Genomic DNA, 20,611 nt, shown 5'->3' on the forward strand with positions numbered 1-20,611 from the left:
GGATTAAAACTGTGAGCCCCAAGTGGGACAATATGATCACCCTGTATCCCCCCAGCGCTTAGAAGAGTGCTTTGCACATAGTAAGCACTTAACAAATACCACCATTATTATTAAACTCTTACTATGTGCCAAGCACTGTTCTAAGCACTGGGGGACATAAAGGTAATCAGGTTGTCCCACGTGGGGCTCGCAGTCTTGATCCCCATTTTACAGATGAGGTGAGACACAGAGAAGTGACTTGACCAAAGTCTCACGGCTGACAAGTGGCGGAGTCAGCATTAGAACCCACGACCTCTGACTCCCAAGCCTGGGCAATTTCTACTAAGACACACTGCTATCTTTCGTAGTGTTCATCGCAGTGAGAAGCAGCTTGGCTCAGTGGAATGAGCATGGGCTTGGGAGTCAGAGGTCGTGGGTTCTAATCCTGACTTGTCACTTGTCAGCTGTATGACTTTGGGCAAATCACTTAACTTCTCTGTGCCTCAGTTTCCTCATCTGTAAAATGGGGATTAAGACTGCGAGTCCCACATGGGACAACCTGATAACCTTGTCTCTACCCCAGTGCTTAGAACAGTGCTTGGCACATAGTAAGCACTTAACAAATACCATCATTATTATTATTATTTAATGCAGTGCTTGGTACATTCATTCATTCATTCAATCATATTAACTGAGCATTTACTGTGTGCACAGCACCGTACTAAGTGTTTGGGAGTGTACAATGTAACAATAAACATAGTAAAAGCTTAATATATAGCACAATGTGGGCAGGAAATGTATCCGTTTATTGTTACATTGTAATACATGTACACATATATATATATTTGCATTGTTATACAGACTGTTATATTGTTAAAATTATGTTCTTCCATTATATTGTTAAAATGCAACCTGGCAAGAGATTGGTTTCCATCTCTTCTGAAATCCTTTTAGTGTACCAATCAATCAATCAATCAGTTAATGGTATTTATTCAATTAATAAATACCATGTGCAGAGCACTAGGCCATGCAGCTTATGCTTAAGAAATCATCTCAAACAGGGATTCAATTACCATTGGTAGAAGACTCAACCATCACAATTTTTCCACTCAAAGAAACATCTTTACCCATTCAAATGCCTCTGAAGCATTTCTGGAACCATTTAGTCACTTTAAAAAAAACCCCACAAAAAACAAACAAACATCCCCCAAAACCCTCCATTCTCTAACCTCTGAATGAACCGTTCATTAGCCGGAGATGAATTCAGTGGATTATAAATACAATTGAAAGGACAATTCATTTTCATTATATTATGGATGAATAAAGACTACACCAGAGGCTGATCCAATAATAACTCTCTAAAAACGTACCTGATATACAGAAAGGAAAATGTATCACTTAGAAGCCCCAGGCGGGCTGAGTTGCTGCCACATGGCGGGGTCATTATCTCCAGGAGACTGGCGTTCAGCGAACCCTCCTCAGAACCCTTAACTACCCACCATAAGATTCACTTTTGGGTTTTGTCACCAGCCTGTCTAGCGATCAAGGGGAGACCACGTCTATCACCACAGTGATAAATGCATTTCGCCTGCTGTGGCAGGATACTCCACCAGCTTGGTGAATGATAATAATAATAATAATAATAATCGTGGCATTTGTCAAGCGCTTAATGTGTGCCAGGCACTGTAATTATAATAACTGTGGTATTCATTAAGCCCTCACTGTGTGTCATTCATTCATTTATTCATTCAATCGTATTTACCGAGCGCTTACTGTGTGCAGAGCACTGTACTAAGAGCTTGGAAAGTACAATTCAGCAACAAATAGAGACAATCCCTACCTAACAACGGGCTCACAGTCTAGAAAAGCAAATCAGGTTGGACCCAATCCCTGTCCTCAATGGGGTTCACAGTCTCAATGCCCATTTTCCAGATGAGGTAACAAAAGTCCAGAGAACTCAAGTGACTTGCCCAAGGTCCCACATCAGACAAGTGGCAGAGCCAGGATTAGAACCCATGACCTTCTGGCTCCCAGGCCTGTGCTGTATTCACTATGCCATGTGAGCGCTGGGGTGGATAAAAACAAATCGAGTTGGACGAAGTCCCACATGGGGCTCACAGTCTTCATCCCCATTTTAAAGAAGAGGGAACTGAGGCCCAGAGAAGTGAAGTTACTTGTCCAAGGTCACACAGCAGTGAAGTGGAGGAGCCGGGATTAGAACCCAGGTCCATCTGACTCCTAGGTCTGGATTCTATCCAGAGAAGTTCCTGGAATCGAAAGGCTGCAGAACCTGTCCCCGCTGCCCCCTCTCTCCCTCTCTATAACCAAGGCTTCTTCTGGCTGAAGGAATCAGTCCTGCTGCAGGCTACAAGTTTGATTCTTAATAAAATTTCTCATGGACCCCAGATCTTCCATGCCTGGGATCTCTGGCTCAAGTGACCAAATGGGACTGACCCTCATTTCTTTCTTTTTAATCAATTCCCTGGCCAGGAAGTGCTTAATAATAATGATAATAATAATTATGGCATTTATTAAGCACTTGCTATGTGCTAGGCACTGTACTAAACACTAGGGTGGATACAAGCAAATCAGTTTGGACACAATCCCTGTCCCACATGGAGCTCACAGTCTTGATGCTCACCTAACGGATGAGGTAACTGAGGCACAGAGAAGTGAAGTGACTTGCCCAAGGTCACACTGCAGACAAGTGGCAGAGCCAGGATTAGAACCCATGACATTCTGACTCCCAGGCCAGGACTCTATCCACTCCGCCATGCTGCTTCTCACAACCAGCGGGTACACGGCCAACCTGCAACTGAGGGGAAGCAGTGTGACCTATATGAAAGAGCACTACCGGAGAACCAAAAGACCTGGGTTCTAATCACGGATCCAGCACGGTCCTGCTGTGTGACCTGGAGCAAGTCATTCAATTTCTCTGAGGCTCAGTTTCTTCAACTGTGAAATGGGGATTCGACGACTGCTCTCATTTCCCTGCGGCTCAGTTTCTTCAACTGTGAAATGGAGATTCAACGACTGCTCTCCCTCCTATTTGACTACTGCATCAATCTCCTGGCTGACCTCCCTGCTTCCTCTGGCCTAACTTGTTACCTAGCTCAGCGCTTAAAACGTCCGTTGACTGCATATTCTCAGTCGGTATCTGTGTGTGCTCTGTGACCAGGCACTGTAATAATAATAACGATGGTATTCATTAATGTGTGCCAGGCACTGTAATAATAATAACTGTGGTATTCATTAAGCGCTTACTATGTGCCATACATTCATTCAATCACATTTATTGAATGCTTACTGTGTGCAGAGCACTGTTCTGGAAAGAACAGTTCTGCCAAGCACTATATTAAGTGCTGGGGTGGGTACAAGCAAATTCAGTCAATCGTATTTAGTGAGCTCTTGGGTAAGTCACTTAACTTCTTTTGTCTCAGTTCCCTCATCTGCAAAATGGGGATTAAGACTGTGAGCCCCATATAGGGCACGGACTATGTCCAGCTGTGTCCAACTTCATCAGCCTGTATCTATCCTAGTAGGTAATGCAGGGTCTGGCACCTAGTAAGCACTTAACAAATATCATTAGAAAAACAACCAAAACCAAAACAACAAGAAAAACAGTGCTTGACACACAGGAAGTGTATAACAAATACCTTGAAAAATGCCTCGAAGAAGCCCAACATACTGTACACCAAAGCCACGTCCATCCAACAGAGATAATAATGTCCTTCCCTGTGGCCTCTTCCCCTACTGGGAAGGTTTAGTCAGACTAGATCTGGAAAGCATTGGGAATTCCTTCAGGAAAGATGCAGCAAAAATGACAAACAGCTGTCTCTTTCTCTGAAGTTTGTGAGCTCCAGGGTTTGGTTTGAAAACTCTGGGGATGGAAACCCTTGCTCTCCTTTGCTCTATACAATAAACTTTAGGAGACCACTGATGCAATAAGAAGATCTTACTTTGGCTGTGGGTGCTGAGTGAACTACTACACAATAACTAACTTTAAAACACAACTGATAGGAAAAACAAACCCACATCTACCATATTGGTGTTGGTTTGGGGAAATCATAGGGAGAAAATGCTCCTTTGCTCTGCCCCTCAGGCAAAATTAGAAGGCTGGACATCATCCAATCAATCAGTAGTATTTCTCAAGCGCTTACTGTGAGGAGAGTACTAAGCACTTGAGAGAGTATGTCCACCAATATGATGAGCCACAGGGGGATTTAGGTTAGCTATGGGTCCACTTTGGGGGCTCTGTTTCATGCTTCAGCACTGGAGAGGAACAGGGAGAAAGAAAAAGCAGGGAGAAGGAGCGGGAGTGGAAAAGGGGGCATTATGGGATGATTACCCCTTTATCAATCCATCAATCAATGGCATCTATTGGATGCTTACTGTACTAGTCACTTAATAATAATGTTGGTATTTGTTAAGCGCTTACTATATGCAGAGCACTGTTCTAAGCGCTGGGGCAGATACAGGGTAATCAGGTTGTCCCACGTGAGGCTCACAGTTAATCCCCATTTTACAGATGACGTAACTGAGGCACAGAGAAGTTAAGTGACTTGCCCACAGTCACACAGCTGACAAGTGGCAGAGTCGGGAGTCGAACCCATGACCCCTGACTCTGAAGCCCAGGTTCTTTCCACTGAGCTACGCTACTTCCCGCTTGGAAGAGTACACTTGTACACTTATTGTACACTTGGAAGAGTACAATACAAAAGAGTCAGTGGACAGGTTCCTTGCCCACAAGAAGTGTAGAATCTAGAGGGGGATACAGACAGAAATATAAATAAAAGAATTGTGGACATGCATATAAGTGCTGTAGGGCTGGGTATAGAGTAAATATCAAGTGCTTAGTGGGGAAAGATGCAAGTTCAAAGGTGACACAGAAGGGAGAGGGAAAAGGGGACTTAATCAGGGGAGGCCTCTAGATTGTAAACTCCTCAAGGGCTGGGGCCAACCTTTTTTTTTTCAAATGGTTTTTGTTAAGCACTTACTATGAGCCCTAAGTGCTCACCTTTCACTCTGCATCTGAAAATCTGATTTTGGAAAGTAGAGCACAGTGTCAATCCCTAATCAATCAGTCAATCAATCAATCATATTTACTGAACACTTACTGTGGGAGGAGCACTGAAATAATTATAATAATTATTACAGTATCTGTTAAGTGCTTACTATGTGCCAGCGTAAGTGCTGGGGTGGATACAAGCAAATCGTGTTGGACACAGTCCCTTTCCTATATGGGGCTCACAGTCTCAATGCCTATTTTACAGATGAGGTAACTGAGGTTCAGAGAAGTGAAGTGACTTGCCCAAGGTCACACAGCAGACAAGTGGCAATGGTCTGGCCTGATAGATGCAGAGGGAGATCCTTTCCATGAAAAAGGTAGGTGGACTCTCTGATTTGTGGAAAACTGGGGAGAAATACAAAGACTTTGGGACTGTTAGGCTGAAAAGAAACAAGATAATTTCGCTGGTTTACTTTTTCAGGAGAATGTACACTAATGTTGGGAGACCTTAATCTTTCTTTAAAGAAGGGGGAGGGAGGAATGGAAAAAGACCAAATGCTAATAAAGAGAATCCAATTGCTCAAGGAAAAGATCTATCCTTTGATGTGTGCTCCAAAATCTTGCTTCTTTAACATCTGGTCGGGGACTGATTTTCAAATTCAGGAACCCGTTCCAGTATATCATACTACCGAGTCGCTGGTTTAAGTCCCTAAGGGTGATGATGAGAGGAATCGTAGTTTCCTCCAAAAATAAAACTTCTTCTACTGAGGGACCCAGTGAAAAGAAGCCAAAAGGAGTAGAAGAAAATAATGTTACATTGGTAGGTTGCTCCTAGAATCTTCTGAAATGACCTAGATCTTTAGAATGAAGTTTGCCTTTGCTTAGAAACTAAGTGGCTTTTCTTTTGCTCATTCAGCTGCTGGTTCTGGGAAAAGCCTAAAGAGAAACATTTAGATTGGAGGGGTCTTTGAGAAGTGGTGACAGTTGACAGATTAGCATCCATAAAATGACAAAGAATAGTTGTGTGGAATCTGTGCATCACATCACCTCTCCCTGGGAAACTAATTACTCTGAATTGTTCATCCTAACATTATTTTTCTGGCAATCATTTCTTTTGAATACCCAAAATGAGCATGAAACAGCTCCTTTGACCGGACATAAAAGTTAAATGTCCCAATGTTGATCAAATTAACTTCAGCTATGTGACAATGGACTATATTTGTGAGAAAATAATGAAGGGCACAAAGGGTTGCTTTATGCCAAGATTTCACAGTTGTAATGTAAAAATGTTTCTGTTGAACTAGGCCGGGCCACATTTCAAAAGGGAAACAGAAGAGCACTGTCACTTGCAAAGAAAAAAAAAAATCGCATTTCACGGCCCTGAATGCTCAGGATGATTTTGGGAAGTTTCAATGGTTGGCATCTCCAGAGGGTGGAGTCCTGCTAGTAGCGCAAATCCTGTTTCTTATTTGCTTCTCCCAGAACACTCATCAAGCGGCCCAACTCTTCACGAGAGAACTATCTGGATGGTTGTCCGCTGACTTCACCCTTCCCCTATCCAGAAAAATATATGTTTCTTTCTAATGGTACTTGTTAAGCGCTTACTAAGGTGTCAAGCACTGTTCTAAGCGCTGGCCTATGTATATATATATATATATACATATATATATACATATATATATACAGATCAATCAGGTCAGACACAGTCACTGTCCCACTTGGAGAAGTCAACCAGTCAATTGTACTTATTGATCACTTACTGTGTGCAGACCACTGTACTAAGCGCTTGGGAGAGCATGATATGATGATACAACTGACACATTCCCTGCCCACAGCGAGCTTCCAGTCTGGAGGGTGAGAGATAATAGTAAAAAACAAAAATTACAGATATGGACATAATTGCTGTGGGACTGGGAGTGGGGATGAATAAAGGGAACAAGGGACGTAGAGGGAGTGGGCGAAGAGGAAAGGAGGGCTTAGTCAGGGAAGGCCTTTTGGAGGAGATGAGCCTTCAGACGGGCTTTGAAGGAGGGGAGAGTCACTGTCTAATGAAAGCCTAATGCAATTTACCTCTTATGGGATTGCAATGGGGAGCAGCATGGCCTAGTGGATAGAGCACAGGCCTGGGGGTGAGAGGAACCGGGTTCTAGTCCCAGCTCTGTCAACTCCTACTGTGTGAGGTTGGACAAGTCACTTCACTTCTCTGTGCCTCAGTTATCTAAACTGTGAAACGGGAATTCAACCCTCCCATCAATTTAGGCGGTGAGCTCCATGTGGGATAGGGGCTTATTTTAGACTGATTATCTTCTAGCTACCTCAGGGCTTAGCTCAGTGTCTGGTACATAGCGTCAAATAATGGTATTTACTGAGTGTTTACAGTGTGAAAAACACTACACTAAGTGCTTGGGAGAGTAACAGAGTTTGTAGCCACATTTCCTGCCCATGACAAGCTTGCAGTCTAGAGGGGGGGAGACAGACATTAACCGAAATAATTTCTTATATGACTTTTAGTTATGTACATAGGTGCTGAGGGAATGTTTAACAAGTACCACTAAAAAAAATGGTATTGGCCTAGGAGAAAGGGTTCAGGCTAAGGGGTCAGGAGATCTGGGTTCAAGTTCCAAACCCATTTGCGTGCTGTGTGACCTTGGTTGGGTCACTTAACTTCTCTTAGAAAAGTTAGTTGAGAGAAACTACGTGGCCCAGTGGATAGGGCACAGACCTGGGAGTCCGAAGGACTTGGGTTCTAAATCCGGCTCTGTCATTTGCCCACTATGTGACCTTGGGCAAGTCACTTCACTTCTCTGTACCTCAGTTATCTCATCTGTAAAATGGGGATTAAAACTTTGAACTCCGTGTGGGAGAGGAACTGCATCAACCTGATTAGTTTGTGCCCATCCCAGCACTTAATACAGTGTTTGGCACCTAGTAAGTGCTTAAGAAATACCACAGTTGCTATTATTATAATTGTCTGTGTGCCTCAGTTTTTGAAACTACAGAATGGGGATAAAATACCCATCATTCCACCCTCTTAGACTCTGAGCCATTTGTGGGACAGAAACTGCACATTATCTGATCATCTTTTTCTACCCCAGCTCTTAGCCGAGTGCTTGACACACAGTGTATACTTAAAAAAGACCATCACCAAACGTCCATACTTTTCTGCTGGATTTTCCTAATTCTTATGGTGAGGCCCTTTTCATGTTTCCCCAAGAAGAGGAAGCCATCCAAATAACTCAGTGTTCTGTAAACAGGAGGCTCAAAACACCTTATAGTCAGAGACCTGCCTTAATTTTTAGTCCTCATTTTTCAATCACTCCATGATAAATAGAAAAAGTTGCTCTTTTGTGCAGAATATTATATGGTGATGGAAGGAACTGATTCAATTTAGATGATCAGGAAAGTGAGGCACACAAAGAATAATAATAATAATACTAATTGTGGCATTTGTTAAGTGCTTACTATGTGCCAGGCACTGTACTAAGTGCTGGGGTGGGTAAATATAAATCGGTTTGGACACAGTTCCTCTTCCATGTGGGACTCACAGTCTTAATCCCCGTTTTACAGATGAGATACCTGAGGCACAGAGAAGTGAGGTGACTAATGCAGCATAAAGGTCACCTCCTAAAGGATATACATAGAGACTTTTCATGGTTTCTAACTCCTCGTGAATTGGGGACCCCATCCGTGGCTTACATAGCTATATGGATGCCTGCCCCCCACCCATATCCTGGCCTCTTTCCTGGATTTAAATCAACACTGAGCAGGTGCTACAATTTCAGTCTGGCAAGGTACCACTCATTAAACCGTTTTCCCTCTCAGTATCGTTCGCTGAGTTTGAAACGCTCTGCTGATAAATGCTCCTTAGCAGTCCAAAGCTTCAGCGGGCGAGACGTATAGGCCTCCATTTTTAAAAGCCCTAAATCCGCAAGAGTAGTTCATACGGAGCAGGGGATTTAAAGGCTCCAGCGGAAACCCTCGAACCTCGTCTGCTTCCCCCCACCCAGAGCTCAGCTGGATATGTGGATCTATGAAGCTTTAAGGGGAGATTAAAGTCAAGGAAAAAGAAGTACTTTTCCCTTCTTTAGATGGTCTTACTTTCCCTTTCCCTACTGTCTGCAGGAGTGCTGGCAGACAATAGTCAAAATTGGTTCCCAAAAGCCTCAGAATGGGGAAACTGTTGGTGGTAGCATTCTTTCAAAGTGAGATTCATTGTATTGTCCTCCCCAATCAGCAGCTCAGAATAGAGTCTGCTGGTGGTTGCCAAAAGGTTAGCCGTGGGGATGAAAGGGGTTTGCCCATTATTCACTACGCTTACAGAACTCTGCCTTTGTGTCAGCGCAATCCAGCAATCCATCGCTTCGTGCTGGAGCCAGGCCCAGATTTGAGGCTGGGGGTGGGGGTGGGGGGTGGGGGGACGCTCGAAATGAGCAGCGCCCGCTGAGAATCGCACCGCCGAAAAGCCATGGTTCTCGGCCCCGGAGGATGGGAGTGTTGGGATGATTTTCCCCAGTATCTCCTTTTCATGGCATGCTCTCCCTGGTCCCTCCCACAACCCCTCCCCGTTGACACCGACGACCCACCATTAACACTCTGACCAGGTTGGGGGGGCCGGGGTCCCGTTCCCCGCCCCCCGGGTCAGGGCGACTTGGGGGGTCCCAAGGTGGGCGTTAGTTCACCGAAGCGCACAAGCCGCCCATCGGGCCAGAATTCATTCCAGCGGGTTTCTACGACAGGCAATAAAAAACAACAAAAGTCAACCCTAGTCACTTCCTCTACCAAAACCACCAAACTCCGATTTCGTTCTGGTGAGCAGAAGCCAGTGAACAGGCTCGGGAGGCTGAGGAATGCTCTCTGCCTTCAGATGTTTGATGGTAGCTTTTCGGATTTTCCTAATCTTGTTATCTGATTGATTAGTTCCTGCTAAAAGAGTAATCCGGTGTCTTTTGTTAGAAGCAATTCCAATTTCATTCCCTCCAGGGGAAACACAGAAATAATACAGGCACCGGGAGCTGTGATGGTAGTGAAATAAAATAGTATTTTCCAAGTGTTTAGTACAGTGCTCTGCAAACAGTAAGTGCTTAATAAATACCAACATTATTATTATTATTATTATATCATTGAATGAATGGATGAAAATAGAATTCATTCATTCATTCATTCGTTACATCGTATTTATTGAGCGCTTACTGTCTGCGGAGCACTGTACTAAGTGCTTGGGCGCATTTCCTGAAGGCTTACTATGTAATAATAATAATTGTGGTATTTGTTAAGCGCTTATTATGAGCCAAGCATTGTTCTAACTGTCGGGGAAGATATGAGACAATCAGGTCAGATACCTTCCCTGTTCCACATGGGACTTGTAGTCCTAATCCCCATTTTACAGATGAGGTAACTGAGGCCAGAGAAGTGAAGTGACTTGCCCAAGGCCATACAATAGACATGTGGGAGAGTAGGGATTAGAACCCTTGTCCTCTGACTTCAGTGCTCTTTCTATTATGCCACGTAAGTCTTAGCCTTCTGTGCTGAGCATTGTACTAAGCCCTGGAGGTAGACAGGACACAGTCAGAATAGACACAGTCCTTGTCACACATTAGGCTCACAGACTAAAGGGGAGGGATTTTCTCCCAATTTTCTAGGTGAGAAAACCGAGGCACAGAAAAGTTAAATGACTTGCCCAAAGTCACACAGCAAGGCTGTGATGGTGCCGGGATTAGACGCCTGTGTTACTACCCTTAGACCCGGATTTTCATGATTATGGTATGTACTAAGCATTTACTATGTGCCAGGCATTGTCCTAAGTGCTGGGGTGGTGACGAGCACTCAAATCAGGTTGGACACAGTCCCTAACCGACCTGGGGCTCACAGTCTAAGTAGGAGAAGAAGCAGGAATAGTCTCCCATTCCCTTCTGCATCCCCCTGACTTGCTCCCTTTATTCATCTCCCCTCCCAGCCCCTCATCACTTATGTCCATCTCTATAATATATTTATTTATTTTATATTGATATCCTCTCCCTGCCTAAACTGACTCTAAGCTTGTTGTGGGCAGGAAATGAGTCTATTTACTGTTATATTGTACTCTCCCAAGTGCTTAGTACATTCATTCATTCAGTTGTATTTATTGAGCACTTACTGTGTACTCAAGGGCACTAAACTCAGAACCTGGGAGAGTACAATACAACAATATACAGACACCTTCTCTGCCCACAACGAGTTTAAAGCTTAGTGTAGTGCTTTTCACACAGTGAGCGCATGGCACAGTGGATAGAACATAGGCCTCGTAGTTAGAAGGCCATGGGTTTTAATTCCAGCTCCGCCACTTATCTGCTGTGTGACCCTGGGCAAGTTGTTTCTCTGTTGTTTCTCTGGCCCTGGGCAAGTTGTTTCTCTGGGCCTCAGTTCTCTCATTGGTAAAAGAGGGATTGAGACTATGAGGCCCAGGTGGGACAGGGACTGTGTCCAACCTGATTTGCTTATCTTCACGCCAGTGCTTAGTACAGTTCCCGGCACCCAGTAAGCACTTAATAAATACCATCATTATTATTATTTTACTAAGAGCTCAATAAATATGACTGAATGAATGAATGAATGAATGAAATGACTACAATTCCCATTTCCTGGATCCACGAGGAGAGTCCGGAGAACGTCGGAGTTAGCCCGGAACAGGTCTGGAGTGGGTGCCTGATCACATTAGAATCAAATGCCGGCGAGGCCAAAATCCAAATGCCAAAAGCCACACATCGTTTGGGTGGTCCCATGACCCACGTCCTGCTTCTGGCCTGGAATGCCTTCCCTCTTCGTATTCCACAGATGATCAATCTCCTCACCTTCAAAGCCTTAATAAAGATACCTCTCCTCCAAGAGGCCTTCCCTGACTAGGTTCTCATTTCATCTTCTCCCACTCCTTTCTGCACTGCTCTTGCACTTGGATTTGCACCCTTTATTCACCCCTCCCTCAGCCCCTGAGCACTTACGTCCATATATATCCATAATTTATTTCTATCAATGTCTGTCTCCCCTTCTAGACTTGAAGCTGGCTGTGGGCAGGGAACCCATCTACCAACTCTGCTATATTGTATTCTCCCAAGTGCTTAGTATAGTGCTCTGCACACAGTAACTACTCAATAAATACCACTGATTGACTGATGCTTGTCACCGCCTCAAGGACACTAGCAATGACACTACTCCTTCCCTCCTCCCCTTTCTCGGAATCCTGTACACCAAGTCTACTGAATTGTACTCTCCCAAGTGCTTAATACAGAGCTCTGCACACACAGCCAGTGTTCAATAAATTATCACTGATTGATTGCCTGAGGAGGGCTCTTTCTCATGGGGCTTTGGCTAATGGAATCTTATGTGCCCAGATCCAGTGCCCAAGGAGGGTGAGAGAGGCAGTTGAGAAGGACAAGGGAGCACATTGGTGCTGCCTCTGCCTCCCGCTTCCTCCTTCTTCCTCTCTTCTCCCTTGTCTTCACTCTCTCTTCCTAACCCTCTTCCCTACCTCCTTCCCCCTCCGCTCTTTTCCATCCTTTCTTAGTCCTTTTCTTTCTCTTCCTTCCCCTCTTCCCTCATTTCTCCCTTTCTCTTCTTTTTCTTCCCCTCTTCCCTCATTTCTCCCTTTCTCTTCTTTTTCTTCCCCTCTTCCTCTTTCCTTCTCATTTCTCCCTTTCCCTCCTCTTTCTCTTTCCTTCTCACTTCTTCCTTTCCCTCCTCTCTCTTCCTCTTTCCTCCTCACGTCTCCCTTTCCCTTCTCTCTTCCTTCCGTGAACTTCAGAGTTCCAGCCCAATTCCCCACCCCGTCGACACTCACCTCCCACGCTGAAAATGAAAAGGTAGCCCTCTGAGGCAGAAGGTGATGTTTTCAGGGCATTTGAAAGAGGCGAGGCTCAAGGTTTGCCAGTCCACTGACATATCCACCAACAAAAATGTTCGCCAGGGCTGCCCTCTAAGAACCCAAAGGGGAGTGAGCTATACATAGCCCACACCTAATTTAGCATTTTTATTCTAACTTCTTTCCCAAGCAAGCACTTAAGTGGTGATGAATGAAGTGCAAATGAATTTATTTCCATAAATCACTTTCATCAATTAAAAAAGAAAATCAGGTCCACTTTGCTCCCATATGTTGATTCACAGAAAGGTACATAAGGGAAAGCACTTAAGGTTGCAGGGTGAAACTGCACATTTGATCCTTTATCTTACCGGAAGGGAACGTGACTGCTAATTCTGTTTTATCGTATTCTCCCACACTCCTCGTCCAGTGTTCTGCACATAGTAAACACTCAAAAGACAAGCATCATGGCCTAGTGGATAGAGCGTGGGCCTGGGAGTCAGAAGGACCTAGGTTCTAATCACGGTTCCACCACTAGTCTTCTGAGTGACCTTGGGCAAGTGACTTCTCTTCTCTGTGCCTCATTTCCCTCTTCTATAACATAGGAATTAAGACTGTCAGCCCTTTGTGGGACAGGGACAGTGTACAACCTGATTGTCTTGTATCTACCCTAGTGCTTAGTACAGTGCCTGGCACAAAGTAAGCACTTAAAAAATAGCATATTATTATTATTATTATTAAATATTTCTGATTGAATGATTAATTTAGGAAGGAATGGTGACATTGGCAACTCAATAAAAAAGCAGGCATTTATTTCCTCTTCTGGATGCCAACTAGGACGGACTCTGCTCTGGCTAGAAGGATATCTAAATAATAATAATAATGATGATAATAATAATGATGTATTTGTTAAGTGCTTACTATGTGCCAGGCACTGAACCAAGAACTAAGCTGTATACAAGCAAATCGGGTTGGACACAGTCTCTGTCCCACGTGGGGCTCACAGACTCAATCCCCATTTTACAGATGAGGGAACTGAGGCCCAGAGAAGTGAAGTGACTTGCCCAAGGTCACACAGCAGACAGGCGGTAGAGCCAGAATTAGAACCCATGACCTTCTGGCTCCCAGGACCGTGCTCTATCCACTATGCCAAGTATGCCAAAGCGGGCTCCAACAATGGCACCCAGCTGAGCCGCTCAGGGGTCCACGGGTCCAACCCTCCCCTTGCCACACCAGGACTCCCAGGAGCTCCTGCACCAGCTCTGGAACCAAACAGCAGCCTCAGCGGGTGACCTTCTCCATTGTGGACTGTGTCCAACCTGATAAATATGTACCTACACTTGTGCTTAGTAAAGTGCCTGGCACATAATGAGAGCTTAATAAATACCATAAAAAATACCATACTTGTCAGCTGTGTGACTGTGGGCAAGTCACTTAACTTCTCTGTGCCTCAGTTCTCTCATCTGTAAAATGGGGATCAACTGTGAGTCTCACGTGGGACAACCTGATTACCCTGTAACTACCCCAGGGCTTAGAACAGTGCTATGCACATAGTAAGTACTTAACAAATACCAACATTATTATTAAGATTATTAAAAATAAAAAAAAAAAATTGAGACATCGAGAGGGTCCCTGCCAACGTCAGGGATCTTTGGCCTGAGCCTCGGGGAACCTGAAACACTGGTGACCCTTACATTTTTACCTTCTTCCTTGCCTCCTATATTTCTCTCCCATCTTTCCCGCTTAGCCCCCTTCCTTTTTTTTTTCTTCAAAGGTATTTGTTAACTCGTCTCAAGACTAAGCTCATTGTAGGCAGGGGACTGTCTACCTCAGCGTGGCTCAGTGGAAAGAGCCTGGGCTTGGGAGTCAGAGGTCAAGGGTTCTAATCCAGCTCTGCCGCTTGCCACCTGTGTGACTTTGGGCAAGTCACTTCACTTCTCTGTGCTTCAGTTACCTCATCCGTAAAATGGGGATTAAAACTGTATGCTCCATGTGGGACAACCTGATCACCTTGTATCCCCCCCAGCGCTTAGAACAGTGCTTTGCACATAGTAAGTGCTTAACAAATATGAGCATTATTATTACCAACTCTGTTGTACTGTACTCTCCCAAGTACTTGGTAGCCAGTACACTGCACACAGTAAATGCTCAATAAATACCATGGATCGATTGACTGAGTGATTGATTGAAGGATTTACTACAACTGCCTCTGGCCTGGAATGCCCTCCCTTCTCAAATCCGACTCTCCCCATCTGCAAAGACGTATTAAAGGCCCATCTTCTCCAGATTTCCTCTTCTCCCACCTCCCTTCTGCATCACCCTGACTTGCTGCCTTTGCTCTTCCTCCCTCCCAGCCCCATAGCACTTCTGTCTTGTCTTGTTTTATAATAATAATGTTGGTATTTGTTAAGCGCTTACTATGACCAGAGCACTGTTCTAAGTGCTGGGATAAAAATAATAATAATAATAATGTTGGTATTTGTTAAGCGCTTACTATGACCAGAGCACTGTTCTAAGCGCTGGAATAGATACAGGGTAATCAGGTTGTCCCACGTGAGACTCACAGTCGATCCCCATTTTACAGATGAGGTAACTGAGGCACGGAGAAGTGAAGTGACGCCCACCGTCACACAGCTGACAAGTGGCAGAGCCGGGAGTCGAACCCATGACCTCTGACTCCGAAGCCCAGGCTCTTTCCACTGAGCCACGCTGCTTCCCACGCTGCTTTTATGCCGTAGAGTGTACAGATCTATAATTTATTTGCATTGCCACTTGTCTTCCCCCTCGACAGTAAGCTTGCTGCGGGCAGGGGATGTGTTTGTTTATTGTTGCATTGTACTCTCCCAAGAGCTTAGTACATTGATTTGCACACAGTAAGCACTCAATAAATGTGACTGACAATGAATGAATGATAAAATACCACAGAGTGATCCACAACTCTCCTATGAAGGGCCCTTAAGGTTTGAAACTGTGATGTGGAAACCTTTTTTAATGTAGCTTGTCCTGCTGTGCTGTAAGGCTCAATTACTCTAGGGGTCACCTGAGGTCGACTGACAGCCCCAAAGGAGGAAGAAATGCTCGATTTAGTAATAATAATAATGTTGGTATTTGTAAAGTATAGGATAGGGGCAGTTCAGCTAATTGACAGTTGATGTGAAATGCAAAACCTTTAGACTGTGAGCCCGTTGTTGGGCAGGGATTGTCTCTATCTGTTGCTGAATTGTATATTCGAAGCGCTTAGTACAGTGCTCTGCACACAGTAAGCGCTCAATAAATACAATCAAATTAACGGATTTGCCAAGGTAAGTGCCTCGGTAACTGAGGCACAGAGAAGTTAAGTGACTTGCCCACAGTCACACAGCTGACAAGTGGCAGAGCTGGGATTCGAACTCATGATCTCTGACTCCAAAGCCCATGCTCTTTCCACTGAACCACACTGCTTCTCCCACCGCATGGGACAGGGACTGTGTCCAACCCAATTTGCTTGTAATAATGTTGGTATTTGTTAAGTGCTTACTATGTGCAGAGCATTGTTCTAAGCGCTGGGGTAGATACAGGGTAATCAGATTGTCCCATGTGAGGCTCACAGTCTTCATCCCCATTTTACAGTTGAGGTAACTGAGGCACAGAGAAGTTAAGTGACTTGCCCACAGTCACACAGCTGACAAGTGGCAGAGTCGGGATTCGAACCCATGAACTCTGACTCCCAAGCCCGGGCTCTTTCCACTGAGCCACACTACTTCTCTACCCCAGTGCTTAGTACAATGCCTGGCACTTAGTAAGTGCTTAACCAATACCATAATTATTATTATTATTACTGTCACTGATTGAAAACTGCTACAGGGGAGAGAAGGTGGGACAGAAAGTCAACACAAGAAGATGGAATTTTGAATCAGGGCCATCTTCAGGAACAAGCAGAAAGAAGCAAACATGTTTTGTGCCTTGGGCCTGTGGGCTGGTAACAAGAATCAGATAAAGGTGGGCCAAAGGACAAAAATAAGCAGGTGTTCAAACAGAAACTCTGAATATGTCTAATGGGCAGGGAAACAGAGAGCACAAGAGGGAAACAGCCACTTTTTACACAATGGAAAGCTTGTCCTCGGATGGAGAACAGAAGCTCGTAGGGAGTGAAGTCAGGTGCCAACAGGAATTATAATAATAAAGTTAAGAGCTTACTATGTGCCAGACACTGTACTAAGCGCTGGGGTGGATACAAGCAAATCGGGTTGGATGAGTCCCTGTCCCGCACAGGGCTCACAGGTTTACTCCCCATTTTACAGATGTGGCAACTGAGGCGCAAAAAAGTGAAATGACTTGCCGAATGTCACAGAGCAGACAGGTGGCAGAGCCAGGATTAGAACCTATGACCTTCTGAATCCCGGGCCTGTGCTCTATCCACTACAAGCAGCATGGCTCAGTGGAAGGAGCCTGGGTTTAGGAGTCAGAGGTCACGGCTTCTAATCCCAGCTCTGCCACCTGTCAGCGGTGTGACTTTGGGCAAGTCACTTGACTTCTCAGTGCCTCAGTTACCTCATCTGTAAAATGCGGATTAAGACTGTGAGCCCCACGTGGGAATGGGACTGTGTTCAATCTTGTATCTCCCCCAGCGTTTAGAACGGTGTTCGGCACATAGTGAGCACTTAACAAATACCATAATCATTATTATTATTATTATTATTATTATTATTATTACATCCGGGTGTCCAGACAAGGGACGCCCCTAACTCTAAGCTCCTAGTGGACAAGGAGTATGTTAACCAACCCTGTTAAACAGTACTCTCGCAAGTGCTCTGTACACAATAAGCACTGAAAAAACAAAGACTAAGGAACTGGGAGTCAGAGGACCTGGGTTAACAATAATAATAATAATGATAATAATGATGATGGCATTTGTTAAGTGTTTACTATGTGCCAAGCACCGTTCTAAGCCCTGGGGTAGATCAATAAGATCATAACATTGTCCTACATGGGGCTCACAGTCTTAATCCCCATTTTACAGATGAGGTAACTGAGGCCCAGAGAAGTGGAGTGCTTGCCCAAAGTCACACAGCTGACAAGCGGAGGAGCCGGGATTAGAACCCCCATCCTCTGACTCCCAAGCCTGCGCTCTTGCCACTAGGCTATGCTGCCTAATCCTGGCTCTGCTTATTGCTTATTGTGTGACCTGGGGCAAGTCAGTTGACTTCTCTGGGCCTCAATTCTCCTGTTCTCCCTCCTACTTAAACTGTGATTCCCATGCGGGACATACCCCAGCACTTAGAACAGTGCCTGGCACACAGTAAGCACTGTAACAAATACCACAATTATTATTATTATTACTTACATCCATAGCCTTATACTCTATCATTTCCCCTAACCCTACATATTTGGATGCCTGTCTTCCCTTACAGACTGTACGTTCTCCCAACTTCCAATTGTCTACCAACTGACTTGTACTGTTACTTCCCCAAGCACTTAATACAGTGCTCAGCACCTAGTAAGCACTCAACATATTCCACTGATCGACTGAAAGACTGACTGTTCTTTTTTCCGCACAATAGTGGCAGGACGAATTGAGAGAAGGACGGAGCAGCCCTTCCCCGACATCCTGTCAATCCTCCAGATAATAATGACAATAATCATCATGGTATGTTAAGCACTTACTATGTGCCAGGGACTGTACTAAGCGCTAGGGTGGATACAAGCAAATCCCATTGGAAACATCCATGTCCCACACGGGGCTCACATTCTTCATCCCCATTTTACAGCTGAGGTAAGTGAGGCCCAGAGAAGTGAAGTGGCTTGCCTAAGGCCAAATAGCGGACAAGTGGTAGAATCGGGATTAGAACCCATGACCTTCTGACTCCGAGGCCCGGGCTCTCTCCACTACACCATGCTGCAGATGTAAGCTTGCTATGAACAGGGACTGCGTCTGCTACTTTTGTCATACTGTATTCCCCCAAACACTTAGTACATAGTAAGCACTCAATAATTATCACTGATTAATTGATTCCAATAGTTGGAGTTGTGCTCTACTCTCTCACAAACTGTTCCTCCATTAACGTTCATTCATTCATTCAATTGTATTTATTGAGCGCTTACTGTGTGCAGAGCACTGTACTAAGCGTTTGGAGTGTACAATTTGGCAACAGATAGAGAGAATCCCTGCCCAACAACAGGCTCACAGTCTCTTCCTTTCACAAACTGACCCAAAGTCCTTTTTAATAATAAAAATAATAATAATGTTGGTATTTGTTAAGTGCTTACTATGTGCAGAGCACTGTTCCAAGCACTGGGGTAGACACAGGGTCATCAGGTTGTCCCACGTGAGGCTCACACTCTTAACCCCCATTTTACAGATGAGGTAACTGACGCCCAGAGAAGTGAAGTGACTTGCCCACAGTCACCCAGCTGACAAGATGCAGAGGCAGGATTCAAACCCATGACCTCTGACTCCCAAGCCCGGGCTCTTTCCATGCTGCTGCCTTCATACACAGCCAGTGCTCAACAAACACCACCACAACAATCAGACACAGTCCCTGCCTCCCAAAACACGCTCAATCATCAATAGTATTTACTGAGTGTTTACTGCGTGCAGTGCACCGTACTAAACTCAATCCGAGAATCCGTTCGGGGTGGGGGTTGGTGACAGACCCGACGATAGAATAAAAACATAGAAGCAGTTTGAAAGATAAGGAAAATTCACTTCTTTGGTGCCAGCTCACCGTTCTACCTCAATCTCCTCTATTTTGTTGGCCGCCCCTTGAACACATCTTCCTCTGGCCTGGAATGCCCTCCCTCTACACACACAACAGACAACAACTGCTGCCAACTTCAAATCCCTACTAAAAGTACATCTCCTCCAAGAGGCCTTCCCTGACTAGGCCCTCATTTCTGCCTCACCTACGTCCTTGGATCTATACTCTTTCAGTACTTGATATTCACCTCCCCCTTCAGCCCCCGATCATTTTTGCTAAGAGCCATGATTAATTTCATTGTCTCCACCTCTAGACCATAGGCCCCTTGAAGGCAGGGAATGTGCTTACCAACTCTGTTGCACTACACACTGCCAAGTGCTTAGCACAGTGCTCAGCACACAGTAAGCGCTCCATTAATACCACTGAGGTATCAGTAACTGACTGCTTGACTCGCTGAGGAAAATACACGTCAGCTGTGTGACTGTGGGCGAGTCACTTAACTTCTCTGTGCCTCAGTTACCTCATCTGTAAAATGAGGATTAACTGTGAGCCTCACGTGGGACAACCTGATGACCCTGTATCACCCCCAGCGCTTAGAACAGTGCTCTGCACATAGTAAGCACTTAACAAATACCAACGTTATTAATACAAAAGCATAAATTTTCCTACACCAACTGTAAAATTATTGAAACACAACAAGGGAAGAAGCGGCTAAGAGAGTGGTAGAGTCGAATACATACCTATCGAGAACATAACCAAGAGCCTTATGTCGTATTCCTGAGTACACCGACGGACTTGTTTCCCACGCAATTAAATTGGAAGCGTCATGGAAAAGATGGATGTTTACCAAGTCAAAGGCACTGCAACCGAAAGGGAAAAGACGGTAAGCTTACATGCGTAAAACAAAGAATACTAGACGGAAAGACCACATGATTCCTTTCTCATCATATCCCTTCCCCTTATTGTTATTATTAATGATAATGATAATAATCTTTAAGTGCTTACTATGTGCCAGGCAGTGTACTAAACACTGGGGTGGACACAAATAAATCAGGTTGGACACAGTCCCCATCCTACATGCTCACATTCTAAACCCCCATTTTATGGACGAAGTAATCT

The 20,611-nt window shown here is 44.7% G+C and overlaps 1 protein-coding gene across 1 annotated transcript in view; it reads right to left on the reverse strand.

Moving 5' to 3' along the window:
- INPP5A (inositol polyphosphate-5-phosphatase A) overlaps positions 1-20,611 on the reverse strand; it is a 524,295-nt gene that overhangs the window by 178,262 nt on the left and 325,422 nt on the right. Inside the window, exon 8 of the mRNA XM_029060884.2 lies at positions 20,233-20,352. Within this exon, the coding sequence (XP_028916717.1) occupies positions 20,233-20,352 (120 nt within the window). The remainder of the gene's footprint in view (positions 1-20,232; positions 20,353-20,611) is intronic.

Source organism: Ornithorhynchus anatinus, chromosome 3 (assembly GCF_004115215.2).
Source record: "Ornithorhynchus anatinus isolate Pmale09 chromosome 3, mOrnAna1.pri.v4, whole genome shotgun sequence".
Classification (NCBI taxonomy): Eukaryota; Metazoa; Chordata; class Mammalia; order Monotremata; family Ornithorhynchidae; genus Ornithorhynchus; species Ornithorhynchus anatinus.